This window comes from Balearica regulorum, chromosome 4 (assembly GCF_011004875.1).
Source record: "Balearica regulorum gibbericeps isolate bBalReg1 chromosome 4, bBalReg1.pri, whole genome shotgun sequence".
Taxonomy (NCBI): domain Eukaryota; kingdom Metazoa; phylum Chordata; class Aves; order Gruiformes; family Gruidae; genus Balearica; species Balearica regulorum.
In genome coordinates this window covers 26,162,565-26,180,547 of record NC_046187.1, presented here as the reverse complement: position 1 = coordinate 26,180,547, position 17,983 = coordinate 26,162,565, and the positions used below count along the sequence as shown (strand labels likewise).

Genomic DNA, 17,983 nt, shown 5'->3' with positions numbered 1-17,983 from the left:
GTGGTGCTTGATTTCCTTGGTTAGAGTAGTAATGAGCAGTAGTATAATTACCGTTTTCCATCGATATATGATGACTGTGCTTGCCTGGGAAAATAAAAACTTAATAATTTTACATTATATATAAAGGAAGAAAATTTAAGGAGGAAGTGATGCTAAAGTGGCTTAACTTTTGTATGTTATCCATACATTTTTTTTAAAGTTAAATAACTTCAGAAAGAATATCTTTTCCACTTTTATATCTTTTCCACTTTAGTGATTTTTGAGTGTCTTCATTTGTAAATGATGCAAAGCATTTCTGCAGTCAGTTATCAGAAATATGTATGTTTCTGTATATTAGAATAGATTTTATGTTTAAGAACTATTAGCAGACGCATTGCTTAGCAGAGGCACTGCTGAGGCTTTTCTTAGGTACGGCTATAAAGTATATAAACTATTAATTTTTTTTCAATGGTAGACATCCCCTATCACAATTTATTAGGTGATGAAGAGGTCTATAGCCACAGATACTGAGTGACCTATTAAGTCAATTTCTGCATCAGCATTAAATGATGATGCTACAGAAATGTATCTCTATGATCTCCAGTACCACAACTCTGTATCCACAGATGATGTTGATGAAGGAAAAATAATTCTGTGAGGTGATTTTTGCACTGGAAGGGCAGTATGGCACTTGAATGGGTTACCCAGGGGCCTGTGCTATTTGTTTTTTTTTAAGATCCAGCTAGATCTGACCAAGGCTGAATGGTAGCTCTAATTGGAGCAGGAGGGTTGTACCAGAGTAACTCCAGAGATCTTATCCAAAATACATGGCTGTGATGATTTGCTGTGCTGTTTTCTTTGTGCATTTTCCAGGTTTTGGCTCCTTTGACATTATACTGGCATGTAAAGTTTGTGTCAGAGACTATTTTCTACACAATGTCCTACAAGTATTTGTCTGTTGTTTAAATATCTTAGGTGTATGTTCTATACTACTCTTAAACCACCTCATGTTTTTACTATTTTCTTGCGTTTATTCCTTTTTCATTAAAGCAAATGTTTCGATGAACCTGCCTTCTGGCAATTAGTAGGAAATACATTTTCTTTTTAAGTTTCTGAAAGCAGATGTTTCTTTAGCCTGAGTCTTAGTTTAGTTGACTGAGCTGATTAACTTCTTTTGGAAAAGAGTTCATAATTTACCATTTCTGTTGGCTTCAGATCAATTTCTGAAACATTTATGGAAATTTAGCAAGTTGTTTGAATGACTTCAGTCCATGCTACCCAATTTTTCTGTCTCTCTCCATCTCCTCAAAACTTCTTGTCTAATTTTGTTCAAGTATGATAAAGTAATTAAAATATATTGGGGAGATGAGGGAGAGAAATTTGCTAATGTTTTCCTTTCTGCAAAGAACTCAGTGTTGACATAAAGAGCAGGAAGATACTATCATACATTTCCTCCTCTAAATTAATTAATACAGAGTTTTCATGCTGGTGATAAGTTTATGGATGACCTTACTGTTTAGTTAGATGGCCTTAACTATGCTGATAGTTTGTACAGTAAACAGAAGTGACATTTAAAGTTAAGCTGAAAATACTGCTGTTTGTCTGGTAGCCAGCTGTTCAGATTGGTTGCTACGGAAGGGCCAAATGAATCCTGTCTTTGTTTCCTAATGTTCTTTACACGTAAAGCTTAGGAGTAGAGTACTGGGCTGGTGCCCACAGTTTCATTAACTTTTTTTTTTTTTCCATTTAAATTCCGGTCTCTGTTTCAAAGGTGATTGAAGGGACTTATGGATTTTCCTGGCCATTTGCTTTCATAAACTGTCTAAGAATAATACAAAAGGCCACCTGGCAAAAAGCTGCTTAAGACACAAGTAAAAGGAGTCTTTTTGTTTTTAGGACCATTGATAAGGCAACAAGTGCCAATTGTATATATTCATTGTCTTGGAAACTCAATTTTTGCCTCTGCTTTGGATTTCGGGAAAATGAGTTAACTGTGACAATCTCGCAAGCTTGAATTACTTTTATCCTTAGAATATCAGTAAGGAAAGACTCTGTTTTGCTCTTTTGTCAAAGACATTGATGTTTGTAGTGGAGAACGTATAGCACAAGCCAACACTTCTGTGTTATTTGAGAGGCATTTCCCCTCACGTGTGGCCCTTCAGAAACGCATTAAAACATGTTGTAATTTTATTACATTTTCTTTTTATAAACTTGATGCAAAACTTTATTGTCTGCATGTTGCATGTTTTTGACCTGTCATGAAACATTTCTATTTATGGCAGTATTGTTTAACTTCGCAATCTTTCTGTCATAAAGTGTGCAGTAAAGTAGCATTTGTTCATAATGCCCTACTATTGCTATGAAATATGATCCAGATGATCACACCATTATTTTTATTTATGAAAAGGAAAAGAGTAGATATTTATTCTGTTCATGTCATTGGTCTGTCTTCCACTGCATTATGATTAGCTTGTGCTGATTATAGTCAATTTGTGCTTTTCCTAATTTGGAAGAATTTGAATGGGTTACTGACAGCAATGAAAAGGAGCAGGTTGAACAGGAGCATTCTGCAAAATGCCCTGATTCTTTAGTGTGGATAAATAACATATCTATTACAGCTCTGAAGGTGGCGGCGTTACCAATGGACTACCTTTATGAATACAATTGTTACAAAGGCTGAATTTTTTTCATAATAGTAAATGCCAAAGTTACTTAGCAAGGGGTCTGGTTTTATATAGTTACAGAACTCCTCCAAGGCAAAGCTGAGAATGCTGAAATACATGTTGGTTCTGACCCAAATTGGTTACCCAGAGCACCATAAACATATCAAAGAACTACTTGGTAACCGTACTTGGCCATGGTATGCTACCTGCAAAATTGCACAGCTAGCATTTAGTAACAGGAACTTAATTATGGCTAAAGGACTACCATCTCAGCCACTTTTGGCTTACTCGTTTTGTGTTCGTAGTATGACAAAGCACTGGAGGGAAGAGGCTATGGAAGAAGAATTGCTAATTGAAAATCACTGTTTTTGTTTTTTTTTAAAAAAGCCTATAGTGTACTTCTTATGACAAAAGTTTGTTTATCATAGAATATAATTCTGGAGGTTATACAAACTTTAATGCTGATCATCGGCATTTACAATGGTAGACTAGTAACGTGTCGGAAGCAGATACTGACCTTCAACATCAGAGATTCAATGAGCACTTATCTAGAGCTGGCGACTCGCTTCAAAACTGTATAGAAAACATCCTAGTTAGCTAGGTATTCAAAGGATTAGTTGTGTTTACTGTCTAAACTGCAGTTCATTTTGATTTCCCTTTCCCCAAACTTTGCTAAGAAAATTAATTAGACAAAAAATGAAATTAAAGGATAATAGTTAAGTGGTCAAGCCGTTACTATTACTAAATTAAAACCTTATGCTGGAGTCATGTAATTCTTATATTTCCTATGAACTCTTGAATGTTTTTTCAGCCCTTTCTACTAACATAAACCACATGAATACCAGAGCCACTCACTTTATACCCTAAAATTGATTGAATTGACTACAACTTTCATAAATTCCAGATTTACACAGGATCAAGCTATAAGTGCTGTGATAATTGCAGTGTACATCAGACAAGGTAGAAATCAGTAACGTTGGCCTTTCCAACTGCAACTAGAATGCCTTTGTTTGGAATTCAGATCCAGCCATTGTGAAATGATGTGGTTATTTATGTATTAAAACGTCAATGAATTAGGAATTGGTCATCAAACCCTTTGCAGTGTGGGATTTAATTTTTGTAATGACTGAAATGCAGGATGAAATTTCAAGGATGAAATTCCTTTTCATCAGGGAAAGTGTTTTGGAGGGATTCCTCCAGTCATTAACCTTTGTACAGTAAACAGACATGACGTGTAAAGTTAAGCTGAAAGTACTGCTGTTTGTCCAGCAGCCAGCTGTTTGGAATCGCTTGATGCGTAAGGGCCAAATGAATCATGTCTGTCTTTTAAGCCAACTTTTCCGGTTTCTGAATTATTAGTTCAGGCTTTCTCACTCATATTGATGAGCAAATCGGAGACAGGAATCATCCAAATTATTAATATACCTAATAGTTAAATCTTTTTTGCTTATTTAGAGGCTGTGGTGGGAATTAATGAGATTATATATATTGGAAAGCGTCTTTCGGTCTTTCCTTCACCTATCTGTGATTCGCTGTTCCTTACTGTGCATAGCCGTTTGGGTTTTACCTTTTCCCTAACTATCAGTTATTCAGGATAAGGAGCTCAGAAAGGGCAATCCGTTGTGTACCAGCATGCACTGTGGCTAGGCTGCCTCTTAACTACCAAGAGTTGGTGCCCTGGAGGCAAGATCCTGCTGAACAGCTGTGAGTGTGAATGACAAGGGCTTCTGGCCCTGCTACTGACCTCAACAGGGGCCAATCTCTGCTTCCTGCTGGGGAAGGAGCTCTCCTGTTTCTGCAAGAGTCAACAGCTGTTAGCCCCTGGTGAGCACTGAATTCATCAGGAATTAGCTGTTCCCCTTTCTCAGCAAGACAGTAGCTGTCAGTCAGTATATTAGGCTTGTGAGGGGTAAAGAAACAATTTGATTCTTGTTTCGTTGTCAGTCAGGGACATCTTCATCTGAAGAAATTCTGCAGGAAGTGAGCAGCCCCTACTTCACAAGCCTGGGTGTTGCTGAGATTTGGTATAATACTGTGCATAGGTAAAACGCCTTTTGGGGCTAGAGACCTTTTTCCACATTTAGCACATCATAGGTTGCTTTTCCCTTTCTTTTTTTCTTCCCCTTGCTCAAACACTTCTTTTCTTCCCCTTCTTGCTCAAACACTTTGCTCTAAGTGATAGGTGGGTTTGGGCACATAAGGGGTGGAAGATAAAGGCAAAAGGGGCTGACTACTCAGGTGTATCAAGATAACGGAAAAGAAAAGCAGCAACAGAGGAGGTATAGTGAGGACAGGACATATAAATTTAAAGTACAACCACTGCTGTAAAGCTGTTACAAATCTGTTTGCTGTACCGTTTGCTCTGACACCTGCTCTTTGAGCAGACAGTTAGCACTCTTACTACTTGTAACATACACATTTGTAGAATCATAAGATAATTCTGGTTGGAAGGTACCTCAGGTGGTCATGTTGTCCAGTAGGGTCAATCATGAGGTCCTGCAACTGCTCATGAGTTCTGAACACATGGATGACTTCTTAGGGCATCTTCACCCTAAAAAAATGAAGGTAAGGGAGAAAGGTGAAGGAAAAAAGGGAGAGGAGTGCAGGAGGGGTAGTATATGAATAAATGTGAGAAAAAGAAGTGAAAGAAGGGTAAATGCAATGTTGTTTTTTTCTCACAATTCTGTCATGACGCAGTTGTTATATCTTCCTTGAAATCCCATGATTGTATAATATTGCCTGCTTTCATTTTAAAGTAATTCCCTAATCTTTGGGATTCTGGAAAAATAGCTTGAAAATATGAGTCTAAAAGGCTTCAGAATGATAAGAAGGATGAACAGACATTGTCAGTTAGCTTAAATGTGTAGTAGCTCAGAATTTTGGAACTAATAATGTTTTTGGAGAGGTGCTGATGCATGATTTTTCTAAAGATTGCTCTTGGTAATATTATAATATGAAAAACTGAGATGAGCATGGCTCTAACAAGTACATACTGGTGTGGATAACACTTATTGAGTACATTTAGAGGTTTCATAATATAGTACAAAAAAGTTTTAAAATAGTGTAAATACTAGATTAGATGTGTAACTATTAGATGTGTAAAAAAGATGTTAGCTGTTTGTGTCTGGATTCCTTTTTATTCTATATTCAGAAGATGGGTTTTGAAGATGAGCAATTGGAAAAAAAACCCCAAACAAACCCTGAAAACTTTTATAAGTAGAACATAGTTACCTTAAGGGGGAGACCAGCTTTAATTTTCATTTCTTTTTACTGGCATCTGTTGATCTTTATTTTTTTTAAAGGTGACTTATTCTTTTGTTGCTTAAAATCCTCTAACACAAAAAAGGAAGCTGGCCAAATTCCTGCTTCGGTTGTCAAAGGTCAGTTTTCATAGCTGTCTGACCTTTTTAGACTACATGAAGATAGTGTATGTGAGATGAAGGAGTTTTTATGCCTCAAGTGATAAAGCTATTTTGCAAACCTTGCCTTAATAAAGAGCACATTGGTTAGTAAGATCAGGAGAGACTCCTATTTAAAAAAACAAAACAAACCCGCAATAAAATGTTCTCATGGACCTTAGTTGTCTTTCCTGTCCTTTCTATTATTGCCCTACATCTATATATTTTAAACCAAGTACTGTAGCTTTCTCTTTTTCCTACTCCCTTGACTGTGGCTAAAATATCACCACACCATCATAAAAGCTTTTATATAGTAAAAAATAATGCGTACTCTGAGGTTTTCTTTTCTGGCCTTATCTGTTGACTGAAAGCACATGCTATACATTCTCCAGAAGGATAGTTTATAGGCTTTTATTTGTGATGTTTGGGGCTTCCTCTCCCCCAAGGAATGCTAAGGCCATTATTTTACATGTGTGCACATTAGTATCTTCATGAATGCTGTTAGTTCTCTTAGGCTTGCCAGCAACATTCAAGTGTGAAAAGTCTGGTCTGAGCAGAACGAAGACTGGTGTATTCTGAACTGCAGAGTACAGAGCAGCTACTGTAATGAGGCTCCAGGCAGAAAATGTTGGCTTCTGCCCATCCATTTGTTAGTCTCATCCTCTTCAGAGGTTAGTTAAAAAACAATAAACCAAACCAACACAACTTTCCTGAAAATCTAATTATTGTTGTGATGAACTAGAAAAGCTAAGACACAAAGTAACAATGAAAATATCCAGTGATCTGATAGGAAAAGGTAAATAGACTGTATGCCAAGACAACTTAATAGCAATTTTCTTCATTTAACAGAGCTTGCTGCTTTTAGAAATACATGAAGCTGTAGAATTGGCATATGTACCTGTTACGTCTTTTAAAAAGTTAGCATTTACATGTGCTTTTCCTGACAAGTAAAGGCATGTGGAGTGTTTCCAAACTTCATAGTTCCAGAATATGTTTTGATAAATATCCACTCAGGGTAAAAAATAAAAACCCCAAAACCTGCTGTCCTCTGAACTGTTTGGATAAATGTGGCTGCTGATTACTTCTATTCATAAAAATACACTCTGGGCAGCAAGACATCTTTCTGTCTGCTTCAAACAGGAATATTATAAAACAAGTTATTTTATAAAATGTTAATAATAAAAATAGAAGAAAATGAGGTTTTCTCCATTGCAACCCAATCTATAAAACACTTTTCCCTGAATCTTTCACTCATACTTTTGTTCTCCAAGAGCGACTGGAGAGAGAGCTTAAAAATGGGGGAAGATGAGGTGTGGAGAACAGTAGTAAAAGCACAGTCCTCCAGTTAATGTTGCTGTTTTTTATCACTCACTTGGTCTGTTTTGCTTATGTCTGTGATAAAGTAGGATATTTCATGATAGGATTAATGCATTAAAGTTCTGATGCAAAAGGAAATATTTATACAATCAGAGTCACATTATTTATTTATTTTTAAAATTTGACCCAACTCAGTTACTTTTGAAATTAAATCAGTGGAAAAACTGTTTTAAGAGGAAATTGAGTTAAGCCAATGCAGGATGTCCAAGCTGAAAAGAAATAAGATACTGGCATATTTCTAGTTTACCTATATTATATTAACTAATATTGAATATCTACATAGTTTTTGCTTAAAATATAATACTTGCATATATATGTATATGCACATGTATATGTATTTTCATATTCAATGTGTGGTAAGAAAGATCAGAATAGCAATTTCTAATAGTAAAGGAAGAGCAAATGAGTCAATAATAACCCCAAGCTATCTGATCTTGTATCTGATTGAACAAATGTTTTAGCTTCTGTAAACAATACAACAATTTAAATGTAATAGAATGGGCTCCTATTTCTTTGAGAACTACAAAGTAATGATAGTCTGTCATCTATGTAGGAGAGTTAGGAAGCAGGTGATTGCTCACCAGTGATGCTATCTGCTTTACTTATATTTTCTATTGAGAATTGTTCAATGAGCAGTTTTTAAATTCACCTGCAAGCTCCCTTGTGTACCTTAGAATTCTTTTAATATTATATCCAGAATTAGGGAAAAGGGTGGTTAATGTTGTCCCTTGGTGATACAAGTAGTAAAACTTATGTTCTAGTCTGATTTTTGCACAGGAGTTTATTCCTGGTTAAATAGAGGAAGCGATTTACACTTTGTCATGGCTGTATGCATAAGGAAACCTACCAGAATTCTTAAAAGCAGTCTTTGTAAGTACAAACCAATTCTGTTCTGTCCTAAAATGCTGTTTCACTTTCTGGGACAGCGTCACAGTGCCTAGAAAAAGCCAAGGAGGAAACTGAAGCCTGTGTCTACCTTTTAAACATGGAGTACAGCACTAGGACATGCTTGAATAAGCAGTGAGTGAGACCTATTTCATATGGTGCAGTGTAGCATCTCACTGAGAAACAAGCAATTTGGGTTTCTGCACTGACAGGGCTGTTACTGATCAAAGAGCCAGTACAGTTGCCATCGTTTTGTGTAACTGCATCTTTCATCTACACCTTTGTGGTGGGTTGACCCTGGCTGAGGGCCAGGTGCCCACCAGAGCCACTCTATCACTCCCCTCGTTCACTAGACAGGGGAGGAAAAAGTGTAACGAAAAGCTTATGGGTCGAGATAAGGACAGGGAGAGATCACTCACTAATTATCATCACGAGCAAAACAGACCGAACTTAGAGAGGGAATTCATCTAATTTATTAACAAGCAAAACAGAGTAGAGGAATGAGAAATAAAATCAACTCTTAGAACACCTCCCCCCACCCCTCCCATCTTCCCGGGCTCAACTTCACTCCCGGCTTCAACCTCCGCCCCCCCTCAGCGGCACAGGGGGACGGGGAGTGGGGGTTACGGTCAGTTCCTCACGCGGTGTTTCTGCTGCTTCTTTGTCCTCAAGGGGAGGACTCCTCTTAATCGTTCCCCTGCTCCAGCGTGGGGTCCCTCCCACGGGAGACAGTCCTCCACGACCTTCTCCAACGTGAGTCTCTCCCACGGGGTGCAGACCTTCAGGAGCAAACTGCTCCAGCGTGGGTCCCCCACGGGGTCACAAGTCCTGCCAGCAAACCTGCTCTGGCATGGGCTCCTCTCTCCATGGATCCACAGGTCCTGCCAGGAGCTTGCTCCAGCGTGGGCTTCCCACGGGGTCACAGCCTCCTTCAGGTGCCTCCACCTGCTCCGGTGTGGGGTCCTCCACGGGCTGCAGGTAGAATCGCTACACCCCCTCATCCTTCCTCCATGGGCTGCAGGGGGACAGCCTGCTTCACCATGGTCTTCACCACGGGCTGCAGGGGGATCTCTGCTCCAGCACGTGGAGCACCTCCTGCCCCTCCTTCTTCAGTGACCTTGGTGTCTGCAGAGTTTCTTACATCTTCTCACTCCTCTCTCTGGCTGCAAAAGCTCTCTCTAACTGTTTTTTTTCTCTTTCTTAATTATGTTATCACAGAGGCACTGATTGGCTTGGCCTTGGCCAGCGGTGGGTCCGTCTTGGAGCCGGTTGGCATTGGCTCTTTCAGACACAGGGGAAGCTTCTAGCAGCTTCTCACAGAAGTCACCCCTGTAGCCCCCCCGCTACCAAACCCTTGCCGTGCAAACCCAACACACCTTGTAGATATGTCTCTTGAAAAGGCTTGAGCATTTAGTTCTCTGAGTAGTTTTTGGAGACCTCTGGCCCCTCTGTCTTTGTCACATTACAACTCTGAGATTGTCTGGAGACCCAAAAAGCACATACTTTCCCCACCTGCAAGCTGCCTTGATTTTTTTTTTAAATATATAATTTGACTGATGTTTTCTTTGTCACTGTCAATTCCAGCAGATTTAGTATCCTCCACCATAAGAAATGCTTTTATGACCAAATTCAGCAGGTTTTGCATTTCTTGAGTGTTTTCAGCCTTGCTTCTCAGTCTATTTCGTATCTTCATAAGCTTGTAAAATTTCATTTTAACATGTCAAATGATTTGTTGTAGCATTGGTCTGGATCAGAATTCCTTTTTTGGGTGGACTCAAATTTATTTTTCACGTTTAGGTGTTCCTTTAGTATTTTTCTTAGCAAAGGAAAGGGAGAATTCTCAAGATGAAGTGAATCCTTTTTCAAAACTACTCTGTGTTAGAGGCCAGCCTTTGAATGCTGCATTCGCGTCAGAGCTCAAAGTCTGATCCTTAGATTTAATGCACTTAGTAAAGGAGAACATTCTTTGTAAATAAGCGACAGACTTCCACTGACAAACACTTTTTAGTCCAGCATCAATGGAAACAACCCGACTGAATTATTTTGCAAAGCTATGTTACAATAAGGGAGGTGGACGTAAGGACAACACTTTATACTGAGCCTGACAAGTGGAGGGCCAAGGTTAGTGTCATTCTGCAGTCTAAACTGCCATGAGGAATCAGTTAGGGACATTTTGCGGTGTTAATTGTTTTACAGCTACTCTGGAGTAAGAGCCTGCTTTATTCCCAAAGTCGAAACCATACTTTGAAGAATGTAATTTTTTGCTTTTAAATGGACAGATTTATATCAATTAGGAGACATTCAAGTCCCGATACAGGATGTGGTCAGATTTCTCTCTCAACAGCCACACTTTCTTTTCTGGGTCCCCCACTTTGAGTTATACCCAAGTGTAAAAACCACGAGGGAGGGAGACAGGTCAGTGCAGTGAAGGGGGCAGCTGGAAGGTGGCCCCAGGCTGGAGAAGGGGAGGGCAGATCTTCAGCTTTCAGCACTGGCCCATGCAGATTGAATTAAAGCATCTGAAGTTGAAGAATAATACTGTTTAACTAACTGAGGTGACCGCTGGACCATAGCATAGTTATTGTCCTTTATAAGAAGGTATTATTATTTCTCACTAGTAAGAATCTTTTCTTTGTAAATAAATGTCAGCTGGGCTGGCATCCTTCATCTGTTTGAATTCTGCTTTTTCTAGCAGTTGCATATAGTACAGCTATATCAAGCTGACAAATACTGTATTTTAAAAGAAAAAAGCACCCATAATGCAAAACTACAACAACCACCCTCAAAACAAAGACGCAAACAACCCCCCAACCCTCCAATGTGTACCAAAAAGAGTGTAGCAGGAGATAACATCATCAAAGTGAAGGAGATCTCAGTGGAGTGTAAGGAACTACCAGAAAAAAAACGCATTGGTTTCAGAAAGATGCGTTCAGCTTAGTATAAAATAATAAAACTGTTTCTTTTTGGCTTTTGCTTTATAGTTACTGAGCCTCTTTGCTGTATTAAGATTAAATCAATGTAGCAATAAGTATTCTCTACCTGAATATCCATGAAAAGTAGACTCACATTATCACTGGAATTAGTTAGCTGAGGCTTGCAGAAAACCTAATAAAAAGATACTTGTGCTAAAACAATAGAAACATGCAATTCTGCTGTATAGGAAAATGCATGTATTGTGTGTTATATGTGTGTTTTGGAAGCTATGTGTTCTGTTGTACTGTGTTACGACTTCAAAGTTGAGTAGGGTTAAAGTCTTAGGGATGATACTTGGGGTTTGCTTATTTAAGGAAACTTTAATGGTTTTTCAAGTTTAACTTCTAAAATATGGAAGTATTATTTGTCCTCAGTATTGAGGACTGAAGGATTATAGGAACTTGAACACTGACAAAAGGCAATATAAAAATAGAGGGCTTTTTGCCTGCTGAAAAGTTGTATTTGTTTGTGCCAAAATGCAAGATGTCTAAGTGCCACAGAGACTTTAAAGCTCTGCTTGACAAGAGCTGAATTAACGCTAATGTTAGGTTTGTGGAGCCAAAGAAAATATTTTTGTTGTGACCATTAATTAAAAATGAAAACAAATCTTTCTGGGACTGTATGACAATCTGTCAGTTGGAATCTTAGAAGGGAGCAAAGCATTTATGGGGGCCTGTCAGGCTACTGTCGGAAAAGGTTGTGTTCTTCATGGTTTTGCCTTGTAGGGCTAAATTTAAAGCTACCTTCTCTCTTACTGTTCTTGAAGACAACAATTAGGATTGTTTACAATCACAGGGCTTGAGAAATGCAAAGTGAGCTGTAGGATTTTTAGATGCAGAATTTACAGTTGAATTTATTGCCTATTTGCTGTAATGAAGGACTAGTGTGCCCAGCCGTGCTAACTAACATTCTCTACAGGCTGCATCATGGCTTGCTGTGTTTCTGTAATTCTAGCTACCAAGCTCAGAATACAGAGGTAGAGCAGACCAAAGACCTATTGATTCAAGCTTGGTTTTCTCCATCTTTCAAGGGAATTTATGCTATTTGTTGTGTGCATAGTAAGGGAGAAGGAAACCTTGTTTGTTGGTAACCATGAAGAGTTAATTTTTAGGGAGTTTTTAAAGGCTATAAGCTAATATTTTTTTAAAGTATTTCTTATTAATTTAATACTCAGGAGGTCGACTGAGTACTACGTAGTAGATCTGTTGTTGCTTAAAAAACCTGTTATCATCTGACTTTTTTATTTTTAGTTACTTTAGGATCTATTTGCTGACTTTGCACAGTATGGAAATTTGATGGTGTTTTTCAGGAGTTGTACTTGATAGTAATAAATCCCAGAGGCCTCAGAAAAACCTTAGGATTGGAGAATAAAAACAGAGAAGTCGGATAAGGAAGAGCATTTGCTTGCATGGTTTTTTGTGCCATTTGTGGCATCACAGGTGTAGTCTGTCCTTCAGTATTGTTCAGGAAAATGGCTCAGAACATTTGTGCTAATGCCTGTTGAGAGGCTGGAATTGGAAGCAAAATTGTCTGCCTGGTCCTTCTTGTAATTACAAAGATTGAAGTTGAAAGTGGATATAAGAGAGTGATACAAAAGTTACCAGGGAAAAAAGCATTTACAACAAATCCCATTAAATTAATTGAGGCAGTTACTTGAGCTCAGGAAGCCTTGAATTCAGAAGGCTTTCCACCAGGGGAGCTTGCAACTTTATACCATGAATAAACTTTAAGTACTTTTATTGCTTGTTTTCACTGAATAGGAAGAAGGAAAATTGGTGAAGGTTGAAGGGGTTTTTTTGGTGTTTTTTGTTTTGTTTTGTTTTGTTTTTTTAAGATAATGCTTGTGAGAAGCAACCACTGTTAAAATGAGTTACAGTGTAAATGAAGCCACCTAAGCTTATGAGACAAATTTTGTTGTGTTCAAACCCATTTTGGAGAACAGAGCTGACCTTTTATCTTCACAGTATATTTCTAACTAATGGATTCTCTGTGCTTTGGCTGTCTTGAAGTTAACAGGGCAAGTCCACACTGAATTCTGTCAACAAAAAACTCTGTTTATGCTTTTATCATGCTTTTGGAAAGCCCATTTTTCTGGTTTTAGCTGAACCTGAAATTTTATTTTTGGAAGGCTAGCTTACCCTAAATGCAGAACTGTCATACCAGTGTTGCTATCGGCGTCCAAACCAGGTTGTTTAAAGCAAGCTGGGATTTACCGAGCTGAGCTGCAGTTGCACCTCTTACAGCTGTGTAGTCGTAGCCAGATGAAATATTGTGCGGGGCGGCTTCTAGTGGGCTTCAAAGGTGGCTGTATCTGTTGGGAAGTCTGGACTTGCTCGCTTGCTTATCAGATGAAAGAATTCAAATGTGACTCAGTTTCTTGCTGCCTCCATAAAAGGGCAAGACATCTGCTCATTTCTTCTTTTGTTTTAGAGCAACAACTATTTTATTAAGTACTTTTATCAGGTAGAATTGAAATAATTGAAACAAAACCAATAAGATCTGTTGATTGATGAAAACAAACCCAAGTAGTAGCCTGTATTATCAAGATAGAAGTCCCTGTTAATTGTGCCCCCCTTGCCACAGCTGTATTTCTGGTGTGGGGGATATAGCAGACCAATATAAATTAGATTTCTTCATTCTTTCCATGTATTGCTCAGGTAGCCCTAATTAGATTAAAGCTGTGTGCAGGACAGCAGCTACTTTTTAAAACTCAGTTAATCCATTGTGATTGTGTGTATGGGTATGTGCATGCACATATATAGACATGTACACAGAGAAAGTACTTGTGTGTTTTTTAGGTATAGGATTTTCTAGGCATTAATATCATAATACCTGTCTACCTAACCAATTATAAGTATGACCTCACAAGCTGAATTTCTAGGTCAAACACTGTGACAGCACTTGATTTTGCACATGCTGGAATGCTGGTATCTTCTGTTGGCTACAGTTAGAACTGTAGGTATTGAGAACGTTTGAACATTAGTTTATCAAATGGAAGCATGAAAATTAGAGGCAAGCTATGGAGAGTTTGCATAGATGTTTGGTACACAAGGAATTAGGGTTTCCAGTGTAGTCTTTCACAGAAGGTTTTTCCAAGGATCTACTCATGTGAAAGAGATGATTCCTTAAAATGTATTTATCATTTTACATAATGTGGTAAAGGTTTCAGTCCTTTTTTGTCATTAGAAATTTTTGTCATTAGAAAGCTTAATTTTCTGAGACTCTTCTTTATGGTAACTTTCAAAAAGTGTAAAAAATGTTTGAAATGTAACGGTGGTTTCATTTTTATAAAATGTACTATTCTATACTTACAAAATTGATAAGAAGTGACGAGGTTGTGTTCCATGTCTTAATTTTCATTAAGAAGTATGTGTTTTAATATGTTACCATGCAGTGCAGTCACCTAGGAATATTTTTTTTAAATGTCATTACTGTTTTTTTAAATGACTGTGCAATAACTGTGCAGAATGAACTCTGCCCTGCTTCCTCTGCCTTTTGTTGTCCGTTTTTCTCTTTTCTTTATCCTGACAGTATAGAATATAATATCTTGAAAAGTGATATGTTTTTTTCTCATTCTACCCAGAGCATTGTAGTGATAATTTTATCTGATGAATTGGTTGAATTTGATGATTATTTGTAAAGTGAAATGTGATTTACAATAAAATATAATGCAAAATAATACATGTTCATGATAGAGATTTGAACAATGAACTGTATAATAAATTCAATTTCTGATGATGAGGAGAGATGAACTGCTTTTGTAGTAACCATGAGACTTTACTGATTTGTGGGGTTTATTCTGAACTACTCCTAAGTACTGGGAAAAATGTGTTTTTAATTTATAAAGTTAATGAATTTAATACAAAACTGGAGAGTGCCTATACTCAAATATAATGTGGTGCTCCAGGTAGGAAATAGGTTCATATTTCAGAGAACATTAGGGTGGTTTGGTACACCTAAACCTCCTTCATGAAAACTCATTCAAGAGAGTTGTTTCAGTACCTTTTTTCTTATTGTAAAGACGAGCTCATGAATATTTTTACTGTCAGTAGCTATGTCAAACTCTGCTTTCTGAACAAACAAAGAGAGTATTAAATGGGTCTGTCAGCACTCTGTTAGCCCCACTGAGACGAAAAGCATCTTTACAAATGTACGTGCTGACTAAACAAATTCATTATATCTGAAGCAACTGTATGTTGGACTTTACCAAGCACATTTGAAACAAATTAATAGTTTTTCCATTTCTGGTTGTGTTACAGATGTGAAAGAAAGGCAGACTTTGCTACGCAGGAGTAGTCACTTTGAGAAGTACTTCCTTGCACGCACAGTCATTTAAATAAACAGGGCTGCTTATTATGAAAAGTGAAAACTGACAGGAGGAAGAGTACAACTTTTAAAACCAAGATGCTTAAGGATACTGTATAGATACAGTAAGCAGGGATTTCTTTTGGCAACCTTACTGTGAATGGGTTTGAGCTCTGTTTCTGGGCATGATTGATAGGTTTGGAATATAATCAGGCTAGAGCTTACACCAATTTGATTATATAAAGTTTATGCTAGTCTATTCCTAAGGATACATTAGCAGCAACAAATGAAAAATAAATTTTTAAATATGCTAAAGGTATAGAGAAAAGTCTACCAGATATTTGTGAATATAGCTCAAAGTAAATTTGGATGCCCAAGTGGTCCATCCAGTTTTTAATCTCAGCCATAAATTTCATTTGCAATGCTTTGCTGTTACCCATTGAAAATTATCAATGTTGAGAACTGCTGATCACTATTTAGGCATTTTCTTTGTCATCCCCAGGAAAGATGTCTAGAGACCGGGCTCTGAGGAAGCAGCAGCAATTGAATAATTTGGTAGCAGCAGTGACAAAGCTTGCTAAGCCTGGAAATGTGATTGTGGATTTTTGCAGTGGAGGGGTAATGTATATTTTTGTTTATGTGATGCAATTTCTTTTAGCTTTCATCTTTGCAGTTCTGGGTAGTTGCTGCCACAAGCAAAGCAAAAGTACAAATGCTAAAGTTTTAGCTGCTTTCAAAGGTTCTGTCGCTGGTTAGGGGATGCTTATCATGTAATGAATCAACAACAGGGGACACTGAAAAGTGACTCAGATTTTGTTGTTTGTTTTTGTTTTCACAGGGCCATGTTGGAATTGTTCTTGCTCACATGATGCCATCATGTCAGGTAAATTCTAAATAAAAAGTATAGACAGCTTTTGGTTTCTGCTGATCATCTTAAAAAGATGTGCGTGTACGGAGAATAAATATGAAGACACAGTTGTCTCTGCAGAGGACTTAGATTTGAAACATACAAAATTTTAGCATAATCCCAAATGTGTGCAGTGCTTTCCTGAAAAAACAAAAGTTATAGGAAAATATAAAATATTTGCAAGCTGATTGATACTGGCAAGTATTAAATGCCTTCCATTGTTGTTGAGTTTCCTGCTAATCATTGTGGAGATCTCACGCTCTGCTACAAAGAATTTAGAGGTTTTCTCAACTAAACTACAAAGTTTTGTGCTTGTCGGTAACACTGTACTTTGATTTCTCAGTATTAGTTTGCCTTACTTTCTCCTATGTATGAAATCTAGGTGGTGCTCATAGAAAATAAGGAGTTGTCTCTGATTCGTGCTAAAGACAGAAGTGATGAACTAGGTTTAAACAACATTTGGTTCATTCAAGCAAATTTGGACTATTTTAATGGGAATTTTAACATTGGGGTAAGTGTTTATAACTTTTCCACTTCAGAACTTCAGTGTCAGATTAATTATTCTTAAAACAACTGAAATATCTCAGAGAAGAAAATTCTGTATGCCCTTATGGACAGGTATTTTTGATGCCATGAGAAGAACCCTTGTTATATTAATCTGTATTTAGTTATGTGTTTATTATTTGTTGTAATCTGCATTGATTTTATGTTACATGAGTGAAGAAAGAAGTGCCTGTTCCAATCAAATACAAAAATACGAGTGCTGCCTGACCATGTTGAAGAAAAAGTGGGGTAGATTCTTGGTTTAATCATGCTATTTTAAAATCAGTGATTTATTAATGGATACACTCTGGAGAAGGTTTTGAAGATTGGAAGAGAAGGCTAGCGTTGCTCAAATTAAGCCTGAGTACAGTAAAGTGAGATCAGAAGTGTAGTTAGGTGAAGATAAAAATATTTTGAGATAAAGCAAACAAGACTACACGATGCAAAACTGAGGAGGAACTATCATGACAGAGAGAATGTTATGCTAATCATATACGTGTGTATTCATTGTGTAAAGTACACTCGAGCTACATTTCTAAAGGCAGAATATAATCTCAATTTTAGTAGGACTCATGCTGAGCACTGCTATTGCAGTCAACAGGTGATATTCTCACTCCCAGTTAACTGGAAATGAGCAGACCAAAGCAGGAATCAGTTGTGCAGGAGCATAGTAGGTGATTTGAATACTGATTCAAAGCATCTGTGTTAGACCCTGAAAGTAAATAAGATGAATGTCCTCTCCAGAGTTCTGCAGCCCTAGTGAAGAGCAAGGCATAAATAGTCTTTTGTGACTCTCTAAAGATTCCTGTCTTCCAGTTTTGTATTCTGTTAATAGAATATGAACTTTTGCAGCAAGCCCCAAGCTTTCAGTGCGAGTCTGACTGTTCTTTAAATCATCCATCCAAGGGCCTGTTTTGGCTTTAGCTGAGGGTGTTTAATGCTGAAAGCTTATG

General features: G+C 37.6%; 1 protein-coding gene across 5 annotated transcripts in view; it reads left to right on the top strand.

Annotated features, from left to right (window-relative positions):
* GSTCD (glutathione S-transferase C-terminal domain containing) overlaps positions 1-17,983 on the top strand; it is a 72,970-nt gene that overhangs the window by 41,021 nt on the left and 13,966 nt on the right. For all 5 annotated transcript variants that reach the window (XM_075751504.1, XM_075751500.1, XM_075751502.1 and 2 more), the window contains exons 6-8: positions 16,083-16,198; positions 16,419-16,463; positions 16,870-16,998. In XM_075751504.1, coding sequence (XP_075607619.1) covers positions 16,083-16,198; positions 16,419-16,463; positions 16,870-16,998 — 290 coding nt within the window. The remainder of the gene's footprint in view (positions 1-16,082; positions 16,199-16,418; positions 16,464-16,869; positions 16,999-17,983) is intronic.